This window comes from Primulina tabacum, chromosome 11 (assembly GCF_025594145.1).
Source record: "Primulina tabacum isolate GXHZ01 chromosome 11, ASM2559414v2, whole genome shotgun sequence".
Lineage (NCBI taxonomy): Eukaryota > Viridiplantae > Streptophyta > Magnoliopsida > Lamiales > Gesneriaceae > Primulina > Primulina tabacum.
Window position 1 is genome coordinate 1,262,470 of NC_134560.1, and position 23,711 is coordinate 1,286,180.

Consider the following 23,711-nt stretch of genomic DNA (forward strand, 5'->3'; position numbering starts at 1 on the left):
TCTATATATATATATATAGACAGAGTTGTTGCTAAATTTAGTAAGTTCCCGCCTAAATGACATTCTAAAAAAAAATAAACGAAAAATGTGCTAATATATATTATAATAAATGTCTGCTTGAAAATTGAATCTCTCCTAGGAATTACAAACCAAATTAAATTACATTTAAAATTTCAAATCCAGAAATATATATATATATATATATATATATATATATATGTAAGGTAATTATAATTAAAAATTTTCATCTATATTTTAGATGAACTAATTTTTAATTTGATTTTATTTTTGAGATCTAATATATTTATTTCAACGATAGTATAAAATCATTTTTCTCTTCAATATATTAACTTTAATCTTAGACCAACAATTCTCGAATTATTATAGATTATTAAAAAATAATAGCATGCCAATTTAATATAAACTACAATTTTTATTATTATTTTATTTATGCAAAATAATACAAACAAGGAAAAATTGTTAATTAACATATTTAGAATTAAAATATATTTGACATACTCAACAGGCAAATTTTGTTAGTTAATTTACTTCAATGCCAAAATTGATTATGGTGTTGTTAGTAGGATATTGTTAATAATCACTGTTAAATAAATTTATATTAAATTCCAATTACTATTTTTTATACTTGAATACATTTATCTTGTGAGTTATCATTATAAATGTTTCTTTTAGAATTAGTTCCATTTATTTTAATTATTTTTTGTTGTAAATATTTAAGCAGAAAATATGGATTTGAGAGTTAAATGATATTACAAATGGTATGATTTCTTTTAATTAAATAAAGTACTTTATCTCCAACATAGATATATCATTCTCTTAGATTATGCAATGACACTAGATTGATCGTGACAAGGCTCGGAAACCATGTTTTGGTAGGATAAATTCTTACTGGAAGTAATGCATGTCATAAAGTGTTTATTTCAAGAATGTCATTGACGCATTCTGATCTAAAGCTTCCTTTTAAAACAAAGACAGTTCAGTATTCTTTGATTGTATCATATGCAATGATAATCAACAAAAGTCAGGGGCAATCATTGTCTCATGTATGATTCTTTTTAAGAACTCTGTTTTTAGTCATGATCAGTTGTACATTGCTGTATCCAGAGTTATGAATCCTAAGAATCTAAAAATTTTGATATGTGATAGTGACAGCAACCCGAAAAATTCAACAACAAATGTTATATTTAAGGAAGTTTTTCAAAATTTATAATTTCTTTTTGTTTTCTAATTGTATGATCTATAATCTATTTAGTTTATTTGTATTTTAATTTAAATTATTTATTGAAATTAAAACCACATTAAAAGTTTGTATCATGTTTATCATTTTATTTTGTTACAGTTATTGTTTTCTACATAGTACATAAATTTATATATGAATACAATATAATTGATAAACACATTATGTCATTCATTGTCTAATACAAGCGTGATATTAATTTTCAACCGAAATACAAAAGTGGCTCTTTTATTCAGTATTTCATTGTTAAGATCTATATGTATATGAAAACAATAAACATTTCACTTTGATAAAAAGTCACATTATAGATAAAGTAGACAAATTATCATACATACTAATTTTAATAATCAATTAGATAAAATAATTGTCCGTGCATCGCACGAGTGAAAAACTAGTATGTTTAAAAACAGAGTTTTTGCCAAAAATAATAATTTTCCGCCAAAATTTCATTTCTAAAAAAGGAAAGATTTATCATCAATATTGACATATGTGCACTGCAATAAATGATCACTTCAATTATTGTTTGCATTGATTATATCAATTTATTTAATTCAATTTCGAATTTAATTTATTTTTATATTAATTCAAATGTAATTTATGTATTATATGTTTTTTTATTTTTTATTCAAATTAAAACTAAACTATATTGAAAAAGTTAACTATATTAAAAAATTTTGCATTAATTATATCAATCATTTTAAGTAAAAATTGTATAAATAAATTTAAATAAAAATGATTGCAATGTTCAGTATCACTCATGAGGTAAATCATCCAAAAATAAATTTTGCTATTTTAAGTAATTTACTGCCCAAATTACTTACTAAAAAAGAAATACAATATTTAATTAGTTTATTTAAATTTTCTAAAAATAAAATTTGTTGAGTGTTAAAAAATATCATTACAACAAAGTTTTCCAATGGACATTAATTTACTATTTAATAATCATAAATTTTTTATCCCAAATACATATTATTTCGAAATCTATATATATATATATAAACAAGTTTTGATTAAAATAGCAAGTTCTCGCCAAAATGACAATGCTAAAAAAATAAAAATACAGATATAATGAATCTCGAAATAGGTGTACTGCAATAAATGATAACTTCAATTATTATTTGCATTGATTATATCAATTTTTTTAGTAATTCAAATTTGAATTTTATTATTTTTATATAAATTTAAATGTAACTTATTATTTTCATTACCAAGAGGCTACAAATTTTTCCATATATTTTAGTTTTTTGATATAGATGTATTATTTATATTTTCTTTATTTTATGGGGTTCACACATATATGAAATAATCAAGTGTCCGATCATGAAAAAAGTGAAAAATATTCTCAAATAATATCATATATATATATATATATATATATATATATAAACATAGTTTTTGTTCTATTTAAAAAGTTTCCGCCAACACTAATATGTTATAAAAAAAATTGTTGATAATTATTAATATATTGACATATCATATTAAATATTTGAAACAAATAAGAAATAAATATGTAATGAAATGTGATTTTTTTTTTCAATTTATTTTTTAAAATTTAAATTTAAATTTGATGTTCTTTGAAAAGATAAACTACATTTAAGTATTTGAATTGATTATATCATTCTATTTAATTCTAATTATGTTTTTTTAGTTGTGTGTTATTTTTATAGAGTTAATTTTTACTACGCTATATCATATTAAATAAAATATCAAATTTTAATATAATATTAAGTTTTCCAACTATTTTTAAAAGTGCCATTAATTTTTGGTATATTAACTGCATGTGAAATGTTATTATTATTATATATCTTAATAGAACTTTAATATATGTATCTTAATAAAAATTTAATTTAAATATTTTTACCATTTTCAAAAATTAAATAAATTTATTCATCTAAATAAGTGACATAAAAATTTAATTTTCAAAAAAAATTATTTATTATTTAAAATTTTGATAAACATATAATATGTGATTTTTAAAATATTTTTTATTTTTTATTTATTAATAACAGTTTCACTTAAACAAAATAAATAAGTCAATTTAATGACAGAATACTGTTATCATCATTTGAGTGTTATCTCAAATGACATAAATATTTTGATATGACAACTTTTTATAATAATATTTAAAATTTAAATATATTCATTATATTATATTAATTATTTTAAATAATTATTCAAACATTAATACTTACTAATTTTAATCATTAATTATATATAACAACACTTCGTACATCGCACGGGTGAAATGCTAGTTTATTGTTAAAATCAAAGTTTACAAGCAAACTTTTTTAATTTACATGTAAGACATATCAAGGTCAATATATCTGTGAATTATTTATTTCGTTTCAGGTAAAAGAGGAATGTCTCTGAGAACATTCTGAATTAACTAATTTACTACTCATGTCTTTGTTTTTCTTTAATTGAAATTTGTGTTGAAACTGATAATCTTTCAAAGTAGAAACAGTCCAACATTTTATTTAATTAATATTAGTAACGACGGTTTTATTCCAAAACAAAAAGAAAAGTCCGGAATTTGATCAGCGAGAATGAAATCTTGACCGATATATCGACAAGTACTACAACGTGGATGGTTGGTTGGTTGATTTCTCTCCGGTCTTTACATTACATATTTTCAGGGAAAATTATAACAATTAAGGCGTCGAATTTAATATCGTTTTCATTTATTATTGTATAAAGATTTTGTGTGAGGTTGAATATTATTAATCAACACATAAATTGTAATTTCAACTTCAATCGTACTTGTGTTGTTAATTTGGCCATCAAGAAAAGTGTGGGAAAAAAGTATTTGTCGGGGAAACAAGTAAAGCCACTGGAAATTGGTTTGAAAGTGCTTCAGAAAACAATTCCAAATTAAAATCGTTTGAGGAATACGGAAATTTGACACTTTCAGATCGCCGCCTGGGAATATCAAGATCAAGAGCCGTGTCTCTATTTTCAAGTATCTACGACCACATACCTTTCAATTTACGTACTGCAAAGTTTAAAATACATTGTTGGTCATCATACCATATATGAAAACCCTTCTCAATCACAAACAACAATTAAGAATTAAACTAAAGACATTTGAATGATGATATTGTTGTTAGTCTAATGTAATCGATCCTACATTAACCATCTCCGCCGGCGATGTAGTGAACCAATATGGCGATGGTGGTTGCAATCAATATATATTTGAGAATTAATTAGAGTCGCTAATGCTCCCCTTTTAATGGGATTGATGGGTTGCTTGTCACCTCAACCTATCTCGTAATTTTTGACTGATTCAGAGATGATCGAATCCCCGCATAAAACGGCACCACGCGGTTTTTGTCCTAAAATAATCGAGAATCCCTTCTCACCAATTCGACTCTCACTCTCTCCCTCTTTTGGAAACAAGGGGAGAAGAAGAAGTTGTCCTTTGAGGAACCTTTAAGAGACAAAATCAAGAACTGGGAAGCACGTTGTACATTATTATTGATTTTAGAATATTGAATTTGATGGTCTCCAACAAAATAACACCTCTTGTATTTCTTGTTTATATTTTGTGTATATGCTCGGAAATTGTCAGATTATCAAGTGGTTTGATAATAATCATTAAAATATACCAGGTAAATTCTTTTTTTATTGAGGACTCTATAAAAGTTTTGTACAGTTGACAATGGCGACGAGGGCATTTTGTGGGGTGGCACCTTTCTTTTTACGTAAGAAGGCTTCTGGATTGAAGGTATGCATGTTTGCTTCACGAAAATTGTTTCATCTTTAATTAATTCGGACATTTCTTGACGATAATAAAATGTTACAGATAGATATGAGAAAGGCCAAAAAATATTGACGTTACTTTGTAAATGGCAGGGGAAATCACAACCAGAGAACAATAAAATCTTTGATGCATCAGAGAATATAAAAGGCCTAAAAGGTTCAAAAATCAGCAATTCATGCGGGGTGGCAGGTAACTTTGTAACAATGACGGATCTCAAGAACAAGATTTCCACCTTTAGAGACTTACTTGATTTTGCTCCTTGCAGCGGTTCCGCCACCGTAACTGAGGTAACTCAAATTCTAAATTTTGAGAGTTTTAGTATCTTTCTTGGTAAATAATCATATTGGAATTGTGGGGTGTTTCCTCGTCAACAGCTGCTGATATTGACCCTGAACGATATCTTTAAACTCCATCCTAGAATCAAACCTGACCTATCAGTTTCAAAAGTTGAAGGTGCATCGATGCATGAGGTTAGCTGTGTTATCAATACTTTTGAAAATATTTGGACACTGAAGGGATTAACTGTTATATCGGGGTAATAGATAATTTTCAAATTTGAACTCATCAAAACAGGCTCTTAAATTCTTCTGTGATGCTATGAAATCACTGGGAGCCTTGTGGACGACAGAGGAGTGGATGGTCAAATGTAAATATGACTCGAATATGAAACTGGGACACGTTGAATTGGAGCAAATCAGTATGTTGTTTATGCTGTCTTAATCAAGTTCAGATATTAAATGTAATTTTTCTTCATCCAAGGTTTTTGAAATGTTGCGCTTTTAAATCAGCTCTGATGATGCTTGAGGACATGATAAAGCTAGCAAGAGAGAGTTTGTTCGACGAAAGTGATGAAGACGAAGAGATGGGACAGTGTAGTCCTCCAGCAAGCCAAGCATTTGGAAAGTCTCCGTTTGGATCATATTCAGATAACAAGAATTCTCTTTCTGGTTCTCCAGCAACCCCTACTTCAGTTCTTCCCGAAGCATGGAAATCCTCGACTAAAGGAGGGAAAACAGGGTCTTATTCTCCACCGCTACTCTTGCCACTCAGGGTTCAAGCAATTGAAAAACTGAACCCCATTGATGTAAAACGCCTTTCGTTTCACATGTTCCCTCATGCTGTCGTACAAGATTCTAATTATTATATTCAAACCCAAAAGGCAGAGAGAGCACAACAGCTTGAGTTAGAAGAAAGGAAGCGTTCTGAAGTGAAGGGAACATTTAGTATCAATGAAGGAGACCAAGATTATGAGATGATACACCATATGGACAAGATCGAGGAAGTTGAGCGAGAAGATGATAAGAAAACTGAAATGCCAAAGATCACGAGAACTGGGTTGGTTGAGAAAACAGAGGATAAGGGCAGACATTGGATTACTATCCCGGATAATGAAGCACATGTTACTCATGATGGGCTGACAAAGCAAAAAATGGATGTGATCCTGCCTCCGCCATCACTTCCCAAATTACGATCAAATGTAACAGAATTTGTTACGCCTGTAGTATGTGTTCCACCTACATCATTGCACAATGATGAGGTAAAATTTCAAATACCAGAGCCACAGGCTCGAAAGAAAGCAATACCAGTGACACTCTGCCCACAAGCATTATCTGTGCCTGCACCTGCACCACCACCACCACCACCACCACCAGTACCATCACCCCAGCCGCCAACACATTTTGTGCTTGCACCGATTCCGCCTCCTCCGCCTCCTCCATTGTTTTCCACCACAACATCACAACCGCTACCACCACCTCCTCCTCCACCCTCGGCAATAAGGACTGGAGCACCACCACCCCCTCCCCCACCAATGGTAGTGAGGACTGGAGCACCACCGCCCCCTCCCCCACCTATTGGTGGATCAAAGGGGCCAATTCCACCACCACCACCTGGAATGCACATGGCAAATGTGGCTGCTCCCCCACCCCCTCCAGGGCTTGCTGGTGCAAAAAACCTCCGTCCCAAGAAAGCTGTGACAAAACTGAAGAGATCGTCCCAGATGGGCAATCTTTATCGGCTTCTCAAAGGAAAAGTAGAAGGAACAAGTTTAGATGTTAAATCATCAGGGAAAAAAGGTAAAGTTGGAGCAGCCTCTGGAGGAAAGCAAGGAATGGCTGATGCTTTGGCAGAAATAACGAAGAGGTATAATCCTCTGTTCTCATCCATTTACGACACAAAATCATTTTTTGAATTCATGATTGTGGTTCCAAGACACGAATTTTTTTAAAAAAATTTCCCAACTCTTGTGTAAATGTATGAACAGGTCAGCATACTTCCAACAAATTGAAGAAGATGTCAAGAGCTACGAGAAAACAATTAAGGAGGTAAAATTAGCAATAAATTCTTTCCAAACATCAGACATGACCGAGCTCCTGAAATTCCACAAATATGTAGAATCTCATCTTGAAAAACTCACCGATGAAACTCAGGTTTACCCATACTCATTATTTTCACAGAAACACGATTGTTCATTCGACAGTCATATCTTATAAAGTTACAAAATCTTGTAGGTTCTAGCAAGATTTGAAGATTTCCCTTCAAAGAAATTGGAAGCTTTGAGAATGGCAGCAGCTCTCTACTCAAAGTTGGATTCTGTTGCCAGTACTTTAAAAAACTGGCCAATACTGTCACCTGTTTCCCAACTCCTGGACAAGGCAGAGAGATACTTCAACAAGGTGAGCCTTAACGTTTGTTAACCGAATGAATCCATCTTCTTACTATATTCGGAAAAATCCCTGTTCATTTCGCTGATTGAGTACTTTTCTCAATGGCACCCAGATGAAGGGAGAAATGGATGCCCTGGAGCGTACTAAAGATGAAGAATCCAAGAAATTCAAGGCTCACAAGATCAACTTTGATTTCAACATCATTGTACATATCAAAGAACTTATGGTCGATGTCTCTTCAAGCTGCATGGAACTTGCTATTAAGGTAGCTCATCATTTAATCATTCAGATTGTGCATTACGTTTTTTTTTATCCTAAAACAATGATTAAATTTATATCGGATTCAAATGCAGGAGAAGAGAAATGCAAATGATAGAGGAAATGAAAATGAAGCAAAAAGAAAAGGATCCGCGAAAATGCTTTGGAGAGCCTTCCAATTCGCTTTCCGAGTTTATTCGTTTGCCGGTGGGCATGATGACCGTGCTGATAAGCTGACAAGAGAACTAGCTCAAGAAATCGAAACCAATCCTCATCACTAATCACACGCTGTGTATTCAAGAATGAACGCAAATTTTAGAGAGTTGAGGCATTTATTCATATGATCTATCAGACCGCGGCATTTCTTGCTATGGTGTTTGGTGAAATATTAATATATATATATATATATATATATATATATATAGAGAGAGAGAGAGAGAGAGAGAGAGAGAGAGAGAGAGAAACAGGGAGACTGTGTGAGGAAGATACATGAGCTAACATTCTAGCTAGCTTCCTTCAAACTTCGGTATAATTATATACTCTTATATTATTTATCCACGTGCTTATGTATTTATTTGACTGTCGGGTATTGACTATAAAGCCCTTTCAACACATTTTCGTGTTGACGGTCTATTTGATACATGTAAACGTCGTATTATATCTCTGAACTTTTTACTAATGGCTTGGATACGTGTGATTATTAATATTTGGTTTTTTTAATGTCTATTCACGTTATAATATGATATTTCTTATTTAATGATTTTGATTTTTTTTATTTAACTTTTCATTATGTAAATTATATTAATTAAAATTTAGAACTAACTCATTGTTAAATTGTGGCTTTTTCTGGTCTCTTATTAATTTTTTTTGGTGTCTTCATTAATTAGTTTATGTATTGTTTATTTGGTTTGCTAGAATTTATGTGTTTAAATAAAATTTATTTGCAACCAATATTTTTTGTGGTTTATATTTATAAATCACTTTAATAAAACATGGTAAAAGATCATTGTTATATGCATTTTTGAGAGTTTCTAATTTTCTAATCCTTTGTTTGTGACGTTGGTTATGCGTTTTAAAAAAAAATATTTTTTGCAACCAATATTTTCTTGTTTACATTTATAAATTATTTGAATAAAATATTGTAAAAGATCATTGTGATATGTCTTTTTTTTAGGTTTATAATTTTCTAATTTTTTATTTTATTTTTCGTTATTAACTAGGAATTATATGTTTAAATAAAATTTATTTGACTTTTTTTAGAGTAATAATTTTCTAATCTGTAATCCCTTTATTTATAACCTAACAATGTTGTTCTCGTTGAGAGTCGATATAAAGGAAATGACGAACTATAAAAAGGGTAGACATCGGATCAATGTCGATTATCGAAAAAAGAACAGTGTTATAGGCTTGATTAAGGTGTATGTTGAATACATTAAATACTGAAAGGTAAGTGAAAGTCATTTACAGTGGGCCACCGCGGATTTCGACTTCTACAAATGTCTCATATTGAATATTAAAACAAATTAAAAATAACTTATTAACTCATGAAGTTATACCACCCAGTACTTAATCTTTTTGATATGGTACCCCTAATGTGTTTATAAAGGTTATTATCGTATCCATAATTGCAACAAAAAAAATATGATAAATCAAGGTGCGTGTTACAAGCACCAAGTACTGAATGATGAGTGACCAACATCGTAGTTATCGAAAGATTTTTCTGAATATTTAACACAATGAATCATGTACACGGTGGTGATGTAGTTCGAGCTTTAGCCTTTATTCATGAATTAAAATCCTCTCAGAATCGAATATTTGTAAATCCTATATAATTTTTATGTATAAGCCCCAACGCAAACGTATTCCGGTAAAAGATAATGTCAACAACGCAATCAAACTACAACCATAATTGCGAACCCACTTGTTTAGTTACAAACTCCAAACCCCCCAGCAATCATATTTACATGCCGAGTGGGAAAAGAGCCAAAGATAAAACCAAGAAAATAACAGAACATAACATCAAACTAACACAAACCAATAAACAGAGGAAAAACAGCAGCAATCTTGTCGTGTCAGTAATGTGAAGCAACACGTGAAGGCTGCTGTCAGCCCCAGGTTGCCCAGTTAGCTGCACTACCAACCCTTGGCATGCTGTTAGCTTTCGAATAAGCATCAACTGCAAAATATGATCCACACATCGCCCCCTCACTATCGACTCTTGGCATTGCTTTAATTTTATACGTTGGATGCTCAAAGCTAATTAGTCCTCCTTCACTATGGTACATGCACCCTGTGCATTTCACCCGAATATTCCAATCAATATCAAGATCAAATGCCAAGAAATCGTTATTTCGATGTCAATCGAACCCTAAATCTTGGACATTTTGCTTAGAAAACGTTCAAGAAAATTGTCTTTGTTTTAGAACGAACGGCTCGACAATTCTTATATTCCTCCAATTATCGTGATCCTGTGTAGTAGCATGAAATAAATTGACATACCAGCAGGAAATGGTGCAAATGATTTTCCGCAGCTTGCTTTTATGAGATCCACATTGTCTGAGATCATAACAGAGCCATCAACAGCTATGCCCCAATACAGGTTCACTGTTTTATCAGCACCCTGCAGACAATTTTGACCCAAATTCATCATATTTTTCTCACCAAATTATAAAAAAGAAAAAGAAATTTTTGCACGTCGTGTTTGTACGTACAAGCGCAGCAAACACAGATCCAGCTTTGTTGTCATAGATCACAAATCCAAAACTGCCCTCGAGATCTTTAATGACTCGGTGGGCTGGGAGAGGGCCCCGGTCACGGAGGGTCCGATAAGCTTCAATCACAAACATGGCCTCATTGCCACCCTTTGATAGCCCATATTGTTTGTTGAGTGTGCACAAGTTATTTAAATTCCCCAGGAAAATACAGTATATATCGTCTGTTGAACAGAACATCCTGCAAAATACAATCTTGGATCACATATCCTATCGCAAAACACGTAAAAATCTTCAACATTCAAAAGATAAGCTTCGCCCATGATGTAAATCGATAAATGACTCCAATCAGATTCAATGAATATCAATATAATCTCCATTTCTCACGACGAAAATTTCATGCATTTTACCTTTTGTGTGACATGACTGAGCTTTGAGGTGGTGCGTAGGCCAAACTGGCCTTGTCAGCAAATGCAAGAGAGAAGCCATTATTGGGATTTGAAGCCAAGAAATCCTTCAAAGTCTCTTCCGGAGTTTTGGGTTTACGAGAAGCCTGTGACGAGGCTTGGCTATGCAACTCCTTTGGTGGATCTACCACGCCATTCTTGAATGCACACAACATTTTTCCTTGCTTTTTCTCCCCTTACTTTCACTTCCCTTCTCCTTTCTTCACTCTCTTTTAACGAAAAAAAAAGTAATGCTAACAGTATAGATCTAAACGGATTAACGTAGAAAACGAAGGGTCTTGTGCGAAATGTAGGAATGGTTATGGAAACTTTGGGTGGGAGGTCGAGTATTTATAGGCACAAGTAGCAGAGTAAAATTACGTGGCAATCTTATCCACACACACCCCAATAACCATTAGATTAAAAGATTTTGAGATTAGAAGATTCAGAAAGCAATTTGTTGGGAAAAATGAATACAAATGGGAATTGGTCCAAATTTGGACGCTTCTTATCCACAAACCTTAGATTCAGGCGACCGTTGACACTTAGCTGAGTCAGCAAATCCCCTTTAGTCTCATCTTTTCCTTATTTTATATAGATATACAACACCATAGATACACGTGGGTGAACGATCTGTTGATTATCAAATATATATGTTACATCGGTATCATCGTTAACTAGTACGAAGTTATCGTTTAAAATTGTCATGGTATGAATTATTATTACATGAATAATTAATAAGACATGTGAAGTTGTCATTAACATCTTATAATGACAATAAAAAATGTCAGAAAATTTAAGACGACATTGGAATATAGAGCATTTGTTGGAAGTGTCACTAAAACTTAAATGTCACTAAATATTGAATATAATGATATTTATGAATGTCATCATAAGTATTTATTGTACATTTTTTTTCATCTGTCAAGTCCAATTTTCATATTTTCTTTTACCAATCTATTCTTATTTAGTTTACTTTTTTTAGTTACTAATTTATTCATTTAATTATTAAAATATTCATTAAATATGGGGTAAATGGGGATTTTTTTTGTGAATTTTTATTTTCTAATTATTTTTTAATTTGTGAATGGGATTATTTATAAGAGCTAGGTTCATCTATTTAGAAAATCAATCATATTTGTTCTAGTGATAAATAATATACATTCGAACGAGGATAATACGTAATTATTTTATTAAATAAATTTTTATGAATGTCACTTAAATGTTAAATTTCATTACACTATTTAAACGAGTATTATATTTATATCATTTATATACGTCTAAAAACAAGTAAACAACAATAGTACACAAGAATATCATAGTTAGATGGTAAGAGCAGGGGCGTAAACGCATCGAGTCGAACTCGAGTATCATACTTCTCGAACTCGACTCGATTTATTTTCTGTTTACTCAAACTCGAGCTCAACTCATGTATATATTGAGTTACTTGATTTCGAGTTCGACAAGTTCTAAAGTCTAAATTCTAACATTTAAATCTCGAGCTCAAACTCGTACTCAAATTTGGATATATATTGACAAAAATATCAATTATTTTTCATGTTTTTGTTAGTATTCAAGTAGCTACTCAAGAACAAAGAATTGGAACTCGACTCGAGTTCGGTGAGTCAAATTTTGATCGAGCTATTCACGAGTCAGTCACGAGTAACTTGACTCATTTACACCTTTAGTGAAGAGGATGTCTTTAGAATAGATATATATTGAGTTCAAGTTTCACGCATGTGATTTTATGTCTACTATATTAGTTTTTGGTTTTAATGAGTTGTATTTGGTGGTATTATTAAATTATGTGTAATAAATAGGTCGTACGTTATTGAATCTTGTTTAATGTAAAAAAAAAATTTATATAAATAATTGAGTTTAGGAAAGCAGGAGCTGTTCGGCGACGCCACCCTTTACGATGCATTGAGGTGTTAATGAGGTCCGAAGATACATACGTCAGCGTGTGGAAAAGCGGCGACGAGTGTGTCATTCGTTCCTGTACGTGCCTAGGGAAAATTTGCATGACGGATGTCATTCTCTTCCTTTGTAGAGAGGAAATCCATTCTAGGCTTTTGAGGCACCTGTTTCTCAAATTTTATACAAAGGAGTTTCCTCAATCAGCATCATGGATTCAAATTCCAGGTTAATTTGTGGTACACAAGTGATTAATTCCTTCTTTGATATGATCAGGATGACATTTCTAAGGAGTTATACGATAGCTTGATTCAAGAAGAACCGTTTCTGATTTTTTTTAAAATCATTGATGCAACGGGTCCATGAGTTCTTGAAGCAAGCTATAGATCTGTTGACTTTTCTGTTTTCACTTGGTTTATCATTAAAATATACGATAATTTCACTGTGGAAAAAATTCCATTCAAATCGTTTTACTGCTGTCAATCATCAAAACAAGAATAGCATTTTACTTGACTATAGTGTTCTGAGTTGTACCATTACGAACTGTTTCTGAACTTTCAGCTTGCTGGAGGCTATAGATTACATACTTGAAGGCACCTACGATCTAGCCATTCCAATACAGAACCACATGATTTCCGATTCAGGAAAGAAGTCCCTCAACAATGGTGGTGGATACTGCTGGTTAACGCAACAAAGGGATCAATCAACTATCAGCGAGGATGTCATATTCTTTTACTTAAACTAGTTTTTATCCCATTGGATTTTTCCGATTAAAGTTTTAGCATGGTCGTCAGATTTTTCCTATGGGATTTTCCTGTCAAGATTTTAACTAGATCATAAAATCTGGATCTCCGTGTATTCCCCAAATAACATCTGTCCGATGCAATAAGTGTCCCTGCTTGGTAGAGCGATCAAACCGTGGTGCTTGAGCTGCGTGGTTTATAAGATTTGAGTTGCATCATTACCACCAGCTATAACTTTTTGTAAAGCGGCAATCGCTCGGTCTTATAATTAGTATCAGAGCCAACGTCACGGGTTCGATTCCTATTGATTGCAAGAAGTGCAATTATTGGAAGAAAGATTGTTAGGTACAATAATTGTCCCTACTTGGTAGAGCGATCGAACCATGTTGCTTGAGTTTCTATGCAGGTTTAAAAGATTTGAGTTACACCATTACCACCAGCTATAACTTTTGGTAAAGCGGCAAGCGCTCGGTCCTAAAATGAATAATCATCTGATAGAATATTATAAATAGTTAGATTGTAGATGATTATGATTGATGATATTTATGTAAATAACTATCTTAGTGTAATAACTCATCCTTCCAAATATGCATCATTCAGTTATACTTTATAAACATAGATCTTTGGTTGAGAAATATGATGATTTTCTGACTCGTTTCTCATTTCTTTTGTTCATTATTAAATTTATATAAAATGAGTTGTAATTTATATTTTTTTAAGTTGTTTCTAAATTGAGTAAAAATAATTTGCAGTATATTTTAATATGTTAAAAATATTAAATAAAATCTATATAGATATATAATTAAGTAAACTTTATAATACATGAGTAAGATATCGTATAATACATTCAGATATAATACCCGTGTAATTTACTTTGAACTGGTCCAAGAGAAATGAGGCATGAGCTATCAAGCTGAATGTGAAAATCAAATAAAGTAGTTCAAGTGAATTCTCTTATAGTAATGCATGCCAAACAATTTTAAATTATTACTTCGCTCAATCGAACTACTTAAATTTTGATCTAAAAGTTTGCCCATGCATGATTGCGGGGAAAAAAAACAATTTGATAATAGATTTAGAGAGAGTACCAAAATATTGGCCATGAATCCTCAATTGTACACCTTACTCAAAATATCAAGTTATTGAGAGGAGCAATAAATTCCGAATACTACAACCCATCTACATATATTTTCATATAGTCTAAATTACAAATCATGGATGCAAACAAGATTTCTCGGGCTATTCTCTTATTGTATATCCTTTTTGCACTGTTCACCCTTCATGAATGAAAGTGCATTATTCACAGCTAGATCGAGACGTTTGTGAATTTTTCATGGAAAATTTGTCACTGATCAGAAGTTAGAACAGAAAGAACTTTATGAACGATTTATTTCTTCCAGTTGCATAACTAATTGTCAATCTTTCTAGCTAGCTCCTTTAATTTAATGGGAATATTGATTCATTACCACTATCATAATTATCTCATTTCTTACTCGATATTCCTCTCAACAGGCAATGAAAATGGCAGGAAAGGACAACCTTCTTGCACGGTGATCTTGAGGAAACCATTTTCATGGAACAACCTGAAGGGTACTCATCCTCAAGCAACAGAAATAAGTTGTGTTTGCTAAAGAAATCACTTTATGGTCTGAAGCAGAGCCCGGGAAAATGGTACAAGAAATTTGATAAATTTACTAGTTACTACCATAGGACTCATCCCTGGACATAGCATACCAGACAAATGTTGGCATCTTATTTTTAATTGAGATTAAATTTTCTCAAATTTTAACTCCCAAATAAATGCAACTACCCTATCAAATCAAAAGGGAATTTTATGAATCAATCACATCTGGCATCAATTTTGTTTTCTCCAAGATGTAGTGAAGCGCATTAAATCATTACTCAGGACTTGAAAAATAAGTTAACTGCATAATGTGCATTGCTATCTGCGAAACTAACACTAATGGTCATGCAAAAAACCAAGTATCCATCCTACCTTTTTATATACATAGTTCGGAGGAAGCTCCAAGCCAAAGCTAGTCAGTTTTCTTGATTACCTCCATCCGCAGCTAAACTAATCAGATTTGCACCACCAATACCATCTTGTTGCATCCGTGTCCTGACTAAATTTCCAATGCCTGAGCCTGATGGCATCTGCTGCATGAAAAATTTCTCTGTGACGTGTGGGTGCAACTGTTTCATTGTTCCAGACTCTGAAACAGGCGAAAAGTCTTCCTCTCGCTCTGGATGAATATTAAGGTCTATTTGACTTTTCAACGGCGAGGGTGAAGACTTTCGCCCATTATGATAGTCAAGACAGACTATCTTGCTTACCTCTCCCCGAGTCGGGGTAATATTTCTGGCGTCAGTGACTGTGTGTGTGTCAACATTGTACACTTGTTCAGGGAATTGTTGCGGCTGCGACTTCTGGGAGGCAGATTCACCAATTTCTTCCAATTGATGCTTCACGTACCTCTCCATCAAAGTTCGAAAACGATGTTTAGATGAACTGCAGATCGCACAATCACATGATTGTTTGTGCTTAGAGCTTTCCTCAGTGGGAAACCATGGGCGCTTTGACCTGAAGTGCGATGAAGCTGAAATGCCCTCATCATCTCCTAGGGTGGCCAAATTAGCAAGAGTATCGAGTCTTTCCTGAGTGACAGACATATCTGCATCCTTTGTGGTTATCTCCCCTCTCTTCGAAGAAACTAGATGACATCAAGAAAACAATATGTAAATGTAAGAAATATAGAAGGAGAATATATAACTATGGCAATTTCAGAGACAAAAGTTGCACCTTTGTTGATGGCAGGTAAAATATCTTCCAGCTTTTCTACAGCTAATTCCTCAGCATCCAAACATCGAGATCTGATGGATAAAAGATGGGAAGATATAAAGGAATCAGTAAACTGGCTAAGACAGGTAAACATTAGTTGAAAAGCTCCAAGACAAACTTCCTTGAACTAAACTAGGTGGATTTGTATGTTCTAAAGGACTGAAAAGTCCAAAGCAAACTTCTTCCTTGAGCTTAGTTTGATGTATTTGTTTGCCAATGAGAGCTGGGGTAGTAAAAACTAGGGCACTGGCAGGTTTAGAAACTGCAGTACTGGTGTAGAATAACCCATATAAAAATTGAAATAACGTAAACTAACACAAAAACTAGAAAAAGCTTAAAACAGTCTACAACGAAAAAGGAACAGATGAGCAATTATTGACTTAGCATTGTAGTATATGAACAGAAAATTCAAGGTTCACAATCAAAATGGAAATCCACTATACCTGTCAAGGTCCCATACATTCTCTGAACAGATCCATCCAGAAGGAAGAAAAACATCTTCGGGAACTTTACGCCACTTAGAACAGTCCTCACATTGAACCCACTTTACCTTTTCTCTGAGAAATCAAAGGACTCAATTTCAGCATTCCTCTGGATATGAATGTGCACATGAGTGTGAATGAACGAGTGAGAGAGAGAGATTTACGCCAATAAAAAGGAACGCACCCGAAAGGATCTATTGCCAGTATAGTTGGCCTTCCAATAATTGGCGCAGTTCCCTAAAGAGAGAATCCTATGAGGATGCTGGAGAAGAAAATAAATGAAACCAAAGAAAAAACTTGTGTGTGTGATTCAGTCTTGCTAATCCGGCGAAGCATGATGATCACAGTTGATCATCAGACATCTAAAACTTGTCCCCATGAAAAGGCACAAATTTACAGGAAAGTAAACTTAAGAACTGGAGGCTATGGTAGAGATACTGCAGGTTAAATCGAAACGTCCCATGTGGAGCCCACTCCCCATTAGGTTTGCATGCACATGCCAAATCTCAAACACGCACCCCATGACAAGGCACAAATTTACAGGAAAGAAAACTAAAGAGCTGGAGACTGTGGTAGAGATACTGCAGATTAAATCAAAACTTCCCATGTGGAGCTCACTCCCCATTAGGTTTGCATGCACATGCCATATCTAAAAAGAAAGAACTAGGATGTGGCTTATTGCATTAACCCTCCTTGTATCCTACAATGCCAACTCACAAGGAAAGGCAAAATATCAAAAAGCATTAAACCCCATATGATAAATAAAAGGTATTTTACAACCATGTGCTTTTAAAAATCACACACATATATACCATTTGCAGGGACTTTACGCTTGATTTTAAACACACGGGGTTTGAAAAGATAATTAATTTCATATAAGAGGTTGTGTATGCTCCACAAGAAATGCAGCTCGTCAGAATCTCAAGTCTGAAGGTGCAACATGTACCTAGAAGTAAAGCAAGAGCTACACCATACCAAACAAACTGGTAGCTATATACCGAGCAGCAATGGTACTTTTACAAACAAGAATCTTGGTACCTCGAATTCTTCAAATTCACATCCGTCTACAACAAAAACTGAGGGAACAATTTTTGCAGGCGGACGCATCAATCCTTGAGCTTCATCCGTACTGAGCTTGAGCTCTATATCATTCTCAATTCTAAGGCGCTTACACTTTGAGACCAAAATGCTCCCCTTCCCCTTGCTGCTATAAATAGGCTTAATTTCATGTATTTCAGAAGTGGTGCTTCCTATATCTGCCTTGGAAACATGGCTGATCGGCTGGAAGCTACTAGGTGATTTACCTTTCATGTGACCGTTTACTGTTATCCCTTCCACACATTTATTTTTAGCTTGACAGTTCGCTGGGATCAAAACATTATTTCCTTTTATAACAGCTCCGTCTCCCTTTGAACAGAACAGCAAAACTGAACTCAATAATGATGAATGTCCAATAAAAAATAAATAAGAAATATTTATATATTTAATCGATGTCATTAGTATAAATGCATACGAAAATTCAATGGGGCGTAATTACAGATGGATCTTTCTCCATCCAAGCGCTCATAATAAATAAATATAAATCAGCTTGCAATGCAGAAAGCATACTTATGCAACAAGATACCCTGGAGTTGTTTCAAATTATTGTAATGTCATATTATGTACCACCCCAAATTCCAAGCCAAGTATCTTATAAAAAGATAATAAATAAATAAAATAATAATACTTATGTATCAATGTTAAATTATGTTTATTTTATTAGTGACAAGATTAAAATTTTGCATGAAACACATTTTGACATGAATATTAATTAAGACATTATACTGTTTGATTGAAAAATAAACCTGATCTGGGGATGGAACGCTTGAAGACTTTCTGCCCCCCATGACCAGATTTCCTTCAGGTTCCAGCCTACTAAATGTTACTGCCAAGAAATGTCATGAATGATTTTGCACATAAGCAACGGAAAGATGAAAGAATATGCTCGATCAAAATGCAGGACACAGTGGTGCTAATTAATTACCAACATCACCAGCCTGCAGTCTTAAAGATTGTATACAAGGAGTGATTCCTTCCAGGACATACATTCGGCTATTATTGTTTGGCCAGAATCGAAACTGAAATACCCATTCCTTTCCCTTCACATCCAATACTTTCAAAGGTAAACCTTCTGGCTGAGCGATTGGTGGAAAATAGGCCTGTCTCACCACAAATGAAGCACCTTCTTTCAGTTCTTAAAATTTGAAAACTAGGAAAGATTGTTCACTATCGAAATGAAAGATATACCAGGTGAAGAGAGATGCAACACACTGACCTCACATCAGATCAAGCTAAAAATACCACAGGCTATCATACAATCATAAAAGATGAAAAATTATTATTGTCTCCTGTCCTTTGCTTCCGTTTACAGGGTAACAATTTCAGGAAAAATTACAAACGATAGCCAATAGCTTCATTGAAAGATGGATTTCTTCTCTCACGTGACAAGTGTCTTCCTTGTTTATGCAATGACATTACTGGGATGATACCAACCCAGACAGTCAACAGAAACCCACAACACAAATTTAACAATATAAAAGAAAACACACTCCTCATATCCACATCATATGTCTAATTTCTAATATCTAAGTCCCTATACTCCAACATTTTAGCTTCATAGCCCTCTTCAGAGGAATCCAGTCCACTGGGTTTTTGTGACACCCTAGCACATGCCTAATCTTGACTCAGAAACCAAACCACAAAGCAAATTCAAACATTTACACGTGTATACAGTATAAATAGCAAAAGTGTAAAAAGCAATAAGTAAGTTAATCAGAACGGTTCTTATGTAAGACATAAGGGCTGACCTCTGCACACTTTTTTGGCAGCACTAGGCGGCCGATACGTCCAGCATCACTAGCACTTAAAGTTTTCTCAAACAATGGGGTAATAACTGACTTTGAGCTAATGATAAATTAAGGCAAAATCAAGGGAAAGATCGGTGAAATACCAAGTACAATTGCCTAATAATATTCAAATGGATTTTAAGCAAGTATCGCAGGGTATGCCACAATAAATTAGCTGAATAACAAAGAGAAACTGGACTTCAAGAATTTAGTGATGATTATTCTTGGGAAACAAAACTGTGACATGAACCCTTCGACGCAATAGGATACTAGCTTGAAATTTGTAGAAGTTCCTCCTCAGTTATTTGGGGCCGATACCGAGGAAGCAACTGATTTCTGCTCCGACCATCTCCTTGGACCTTACCATTACGAACCTGAGTCTCGCCACATGAATCCGTTCGATAGTGACCGCCAACCTTCTTATCCACTGGAATTGAAATGGTATTTTGTGTTGAAAAAGTTGCAGAAAGCTGTCCAGTATCATCTTGTTCAGTTTTGGATGAAGATGCCGTGGTTAAACTGAAATTTGAAGAATCATCTATGGGAAATATTATCGGCTGGATATTGTTTACGGAGAGAAATGGATGCTCTTTTGGATTAAGTGCTGCAGCAAGACAAAAAACATAACTGAGTGACAGAAAAATTCCATGCAAATTCAGGAAGTGACAGGAAATGATAAATTCTCAATAGTCCACTATAATTACCAGTATGCCCATTCTGAAACGTGTCAAATGGGCCAACTATCAACTTTCCATTAAAACATCTTTCATCAGGCAATTCTCGCTTTTTATCTGGTGAAGCAGTAGGTAATCTCTCAGAAGTGCCAAATAAATTAATGCCACCTAATACATCAATTTCGAAGGGCATTCTTGTCTGTGCTTCAGATTGGATATTAGACTCCTTGAACAAACTGGGCGCGATTCTCCATGGAACTGGGCCCGAGCCAACTATGGAACCTAATGTTTTCACCGAGAAACCCTTCCTTCTTTCAAATTGTGAAGGAAGGGATTGTGAAGGTGGCGGCCACGCCGGATTTGGAGTCTGGAAGAATGGAAAAGGAAAAGTTATGTTCCTGAACGTGATAGCTAAAAGATATGAAAGAGAACAACCTAGTTTGGTGAAGCATGATTTATTCCTCCAGTGGTTGTATTAAACTTAGCTATTCATAAAGGTCGTTACAACTAAAGATTGTTCAGGGTTTTTCAATTTATCAAAAGTTTTATGCAAGATTCATAGATATAATAAAAATTCATCCACGACAGTGTACATAATCCTATCTTGAGAAATAAAGCCATTAAATAAAGAACCAAATCACTCTTACCAAAACGAAACTTTTTCTTGCACATGTTAGGCACTCTATCCCTCCAGCATCCAAGAGTACGAACATATGGAACGACACTATACAACCACAATGTATTTGCTGCAATGAGGATTTGACATTCAACATGTACACATTCTCAGAAATTTATATGAAAAAAAGGAAACTAGAATTTCAATTTGTACACACCAGAAAATGAAAATTTTCTACGAAACTCTTGGTAAAGCCTAAAGCTACCTTACCTTTCCACAAGATTCACAGCATCTCCAACCAGAAGTACTCGAGTGAAAAGCCTCACAAAATTTTCCTTCCTCATAAGCAGAACTGAATTTCAATTAAACTACATCAATTTTCAAAGAAACTAAATAAAATGAGTTAAGAAGAAGCAGCTTCCACACGTACAATGAGAGAAGGAAGTACGACTCAAAAGTCAAAACCTAGCTTAAATTTCAATTGCTAGCAGATGTTCCATTAATTGGGAAAATCAAATCAACAAATAAGTGACAGATTTACACACAGTTGGTGAATCATCAAAATTAGACAAAACCTATAATCTTAGGTTTTCAATTAATTTATTCTGGAAGCCAAAACTGAACCCCACGTTAGCAATATAACAGAATATTCCAAATAAATTCTTTCAAACAATAAGAATTGGGTACACAATGCAGTTAACAAAAACTAAAGTAAATTAATTATATAAGTTGTGATGCCAAATAAACTATGCTGACACCAAACTTCGATATTCAATTACTGAAATTTGCAATCTACATGGATATATTTTCAATGCAGATTTCCAAACTCGGAGCTTCGACTCTGGACCATCCTACAGCCATGTAAACTTAACAAACAATTCAAATTAACCACGATGTCCGTTCCAAAGTTCAAGATTTTTCTCCTTCTCAAGCTCAATCCTCGTTTTCCTATTCTAAAATGCTTCACGTGAATGTAAATGTAATCAAAGGATGGACGAGGAAGTATAACAATCCAAATCCAAGACACCATGAATACAGTTGGGTACCATAAACCAAAAAATCCAGAAAATGCTAACTGCATTACAATCTCCAATCCAAAACCTCCATCACGCAGAAAAGAAAACAGTAAAAAAATTTGCGCAAAGTAAAGCTAACTAGTCAAACACCACCCCACCACCAAAAGAAATGGTCGACGAAATTAAACAAAAAAACATCAAATTTAAACCGGTGCTAGAAATTGAGAATTCAGGAAAAAAATAACAGAAAAAAGAAAGGCAATTGTTATACGCGCAACGATCGCATAGGTGGGCGTACTCGCCGGTGCGGCGACGCCAACCATTTCTCCACTTCTCAGATGCCTCTTTGCAGTTTGAGTTGAAGCAAACATTCTTCCACGAAGAAGAAGACATCAAGAAACAGGTCCCTAACCAGAAACTATGAGATTCAAGGATTTCCTCCAGAAAATAGCCACAAGAAGGAATTTTTTTGCACTCTGAGACAAAGCCATCGTTAAATATTCATGCTGAGGCGTAAAAAAAACAAATTGAAACGCAAAACCCTAGATTCAACTGAACACGGAGAGTTCAATGACAGCATGAAAAGATAGGAAATTAATCTCAGGGAAGAGAGCCGGGGACTGAGATTTTAGGGAGAAACGAAGCGAAGAGTGAAAATATAACAACACAGCTTAGCATTCTAAATATATTATATTATTATTTTTGGGTATACTAAAAGAGGGTGAGACCAGCTGCTTTGTGCTACCTGGGGTGCTCGTGTTTTGGAAAGTCTTTATCTATTTATATCGGTAAAATTCGATTTGATTTTTTTCAATGATGTTAAAAAATATATCTCATAAAATTGACGTCGATGTCAAATCTCAAAACTTTTTCCATTTAATTTAAATTATTTAAACTTTGGTCACATTTAAACTCCAAAATTTACCATACTTTTTACTTTAAAGAGTACATTTTTTAATAGATTAGAAATAGAAATATATAACCGTGACATGTTAAATGTTCCTAGAACTTCTTACCAAACATTTCTAATTTTGTTTCCTCATATATTACTTATATATAACTCTTTTGAATTATAAATAATGAAAATAAAGCGGATGCCACCAATGCTGATCCTACTAGTCGAAGTAATATTTTATAGGTCAGACAAAATGTTTATATCGGACAATGTCTAAACAATATTAAGGTTAAAAAAGTCTTCTTCTTTTTCTCTTTCTTCTTAAATGATGAGTAGAGGTGGACGCTAATAAAATTTTCGATTTTTGGGTATATTATTTCTGTAGCCAAACCCGAAGACGGTCTCCGTCTCACAAAATACGATCCGTGAGATCGTCTCACACAAGTTTTGTCTTAAAATATATTCGAAACAAAAGAATGATTATCAACAAAAATATAACTAAAAAACAGCTCTATTTCAATAATTTATCATATTATCTGTTAAAAAAA

The 23,711-nt window shown here is 33.5% G+C and overlaps 3 protein-coding genes across 7 annotated transcripts; 1 reads left to right on the forward strand and 2 right to left on the reverse strand.

Annotated features, from left to right (window-relative positions):
- Positions 1 to 4,461: 4,461 nt before the first annotated feature.
- LOC142519501 (uncharacterized) lies at positions 4,462 to 8,245 on the forward strand. Of its 2 annotated transcripts, XM_075622536.1 has the most exons (10): positions 4,462 to 4,982; positions 5,111 to 5,207; positions 5,284 to 5,305; positions 5,393 to 5,488; positions 5,592 to 5,715; positions 5,807 to 7,160; positions 7,282 to 7,447; positions 7,529 to 7,693; positions 7,797 to 7,949; positions 8,038 to 8,245. In XM_075622536.1, exons 2-10 carry the CDS (start codon positions 5,194 to 5,196, stop codon positions 8,221 to 8,223), a joined length of 2,280 nt encoding a protein of 759 aa, XP_075478651.1. In that variant the 5' UTR covers positions 4,462 to 4,982; positions 5,111 to 5,193; the 3' UTR covers positions 8,224 to 8,245. The 2 variants fall into 2 exon arrangements, with proteins under 2 accessions (XP_075478651.1, XP_075478650.1); XM_075622535.1 differs by having other exon boundaries at positions 4,464 to 4,982; positions 5,111 to 5,305.
- Positions 8,246 to 9,817: 1,572 nt separating this feature from the next.
- LOC142519284 (stem-specific protein TSJT1-like) lies at positions 9,818 to 11,760 on the reverse strand. The gene is made up of 5 exons (XM_075622251.1): positions 11,620 to 11,760; positions 11,064 to 11,329; positions 10,654 to 10,894; positions 10,442 to 10,562; positions 9,818 to 10,232 (listed from the first exon to the last, which is right to left on the reverse strand). The coding sequence occupies exons 2-5, from the start codon at positions 11,273 to 11,275 to the stop codon at positions 10,048 to 10,050; spliced, it is 759 nt and encodes a 252-aa protein (XP_075478366.1). The 5' UTR covers positions 11,276 to 11,329; positions 11,620 to 11,760; the 3' UTR covers positions 9,818 to 10,047.
- A 3,874-nt stretch (positions 11,761 to 15,634) lies between these two features.
- On the reverse strand, positions 15,635 to 22,977 carry LOC142518031 (B3 domain-containing protein Os07g0563300-like). 4 transcript variants are annotated; one of them, XM_075620613.1, is made up of 14 exons: positions 22,540 to 22,977; positions 21,523 to 21,604; positions 21,284 to 21,382; positions 20,667 to 21,003; positions 20,233 to 20,566; positions 19,924 to 20,020; positions 19,101 to 19,275; positions 18,922 to 19,001; positions 18,116 to 18,484; positions 17,262 to 17,314; positions 17,039 to 17,152; positions 16,557 to 16,627; positions 16,091 to 16,467; positions 15,635 to 15,910 (listed from the first exon to the last, which is right to left on the reverse strand). In XM_075620613.1, the coding sequence occupies exons 1-14, from the start codon at positions 22,659 to 22,661 to the stop codon at positions 15,797 to 15,799; spliced, it is 2,424 nt and encodes an 807-aa protein (XP_075476728.1). In that variant the 5' UTR covers positions 22,662 to 22,977; the 3' UTR covers positions 15,635 to 15,796. The 4 variants fall into 4 exon arrangements, with proteins under 4 accessions (XP_075476728.1, XP_075476727.1, XP_075476730.1 ...); XM_075620612.1 differs by having other exon boundaries at positions 15,635 to 16,467; positions 22,540 to 22,975; XM_075620615.1 differs by having other exon boundaries at positions 15,635 to 16,467; positions 21,284 to 21,360; positions 21,523 to 21,620; positions 22,540 to 22,974.
- Positions 22,978 to 23,711: the final 734 nt, after the last annotated feature.

Excerpts from the sequence above, each read along its gene's own strand:
- LOC142519501 (XM_075622535.1), top strand. The coding sequence starts at position 4,917 with ATGGCGACGAGGGCATTTTGTGGGGTGGCACCTTTCTTTTTACGTAAG. Across the intron at positions 5,716-5,806 it reads CGTTGAATTGGAGCAAATCA|CTCTGATGATGCTTGAGGAC; the intron begins GTATGTTGTTTA and ends CTTTTAAATCAG. Across the intron at positions 7,161-7,281 it reads TTGGCAGAAATAACGAAGAG|GTCAGCATACTTCCAACAAA; the intron begins GTATAATCCTCT and ends ATGTATGAACAG.
- LOC142519284 (XM_075622251.1), bottom strand. The coding sequence starts at position 11,275 with ATGTTGTGTGCATTCAAGAATGGCGTGGTAGATCCACCAAAGGAGTTG. Across the intron at positions 10,563-10,653 it reads GATCTGTGTTTGCTGCGCTT|GGTGCTGATAAAACAGTGAA; the intron begins GTACGTACAAAC and ends AATTGTCTGCAG. Across the intron at positions 10,233-10,441 it reads ATTTGCACCATTTCCTGCTG|GGTGCATGTACCATAGTGAA; the intron begins GTATGTCAATTT and ends TGAAATGCACAG.
- LOC142518031 (XM_075620612.1), bottom strand. The coding sequence starts at position 22,661 with ATGTCTTCTTCTTCGTGGAAGAATGTTTGCTTCAACTCAAACTGCAAA. Across the intron at positions 21,383-21,522 it reads GCTGTGAATCTTGTGGAAAG|CAAATACATTGTGGTTGTAT; the intron begins GTAAGGTAGCTT and ends TCCTCATTGCAG. Across the intron at positions 17,153-17,261 it reads CTGGCAATAGATCCTTTCGG|AGAAAAGGTAAAGTGGGTTC; the intron begins GTGCGTTCCTTT and ends TTGATTTCTCAG.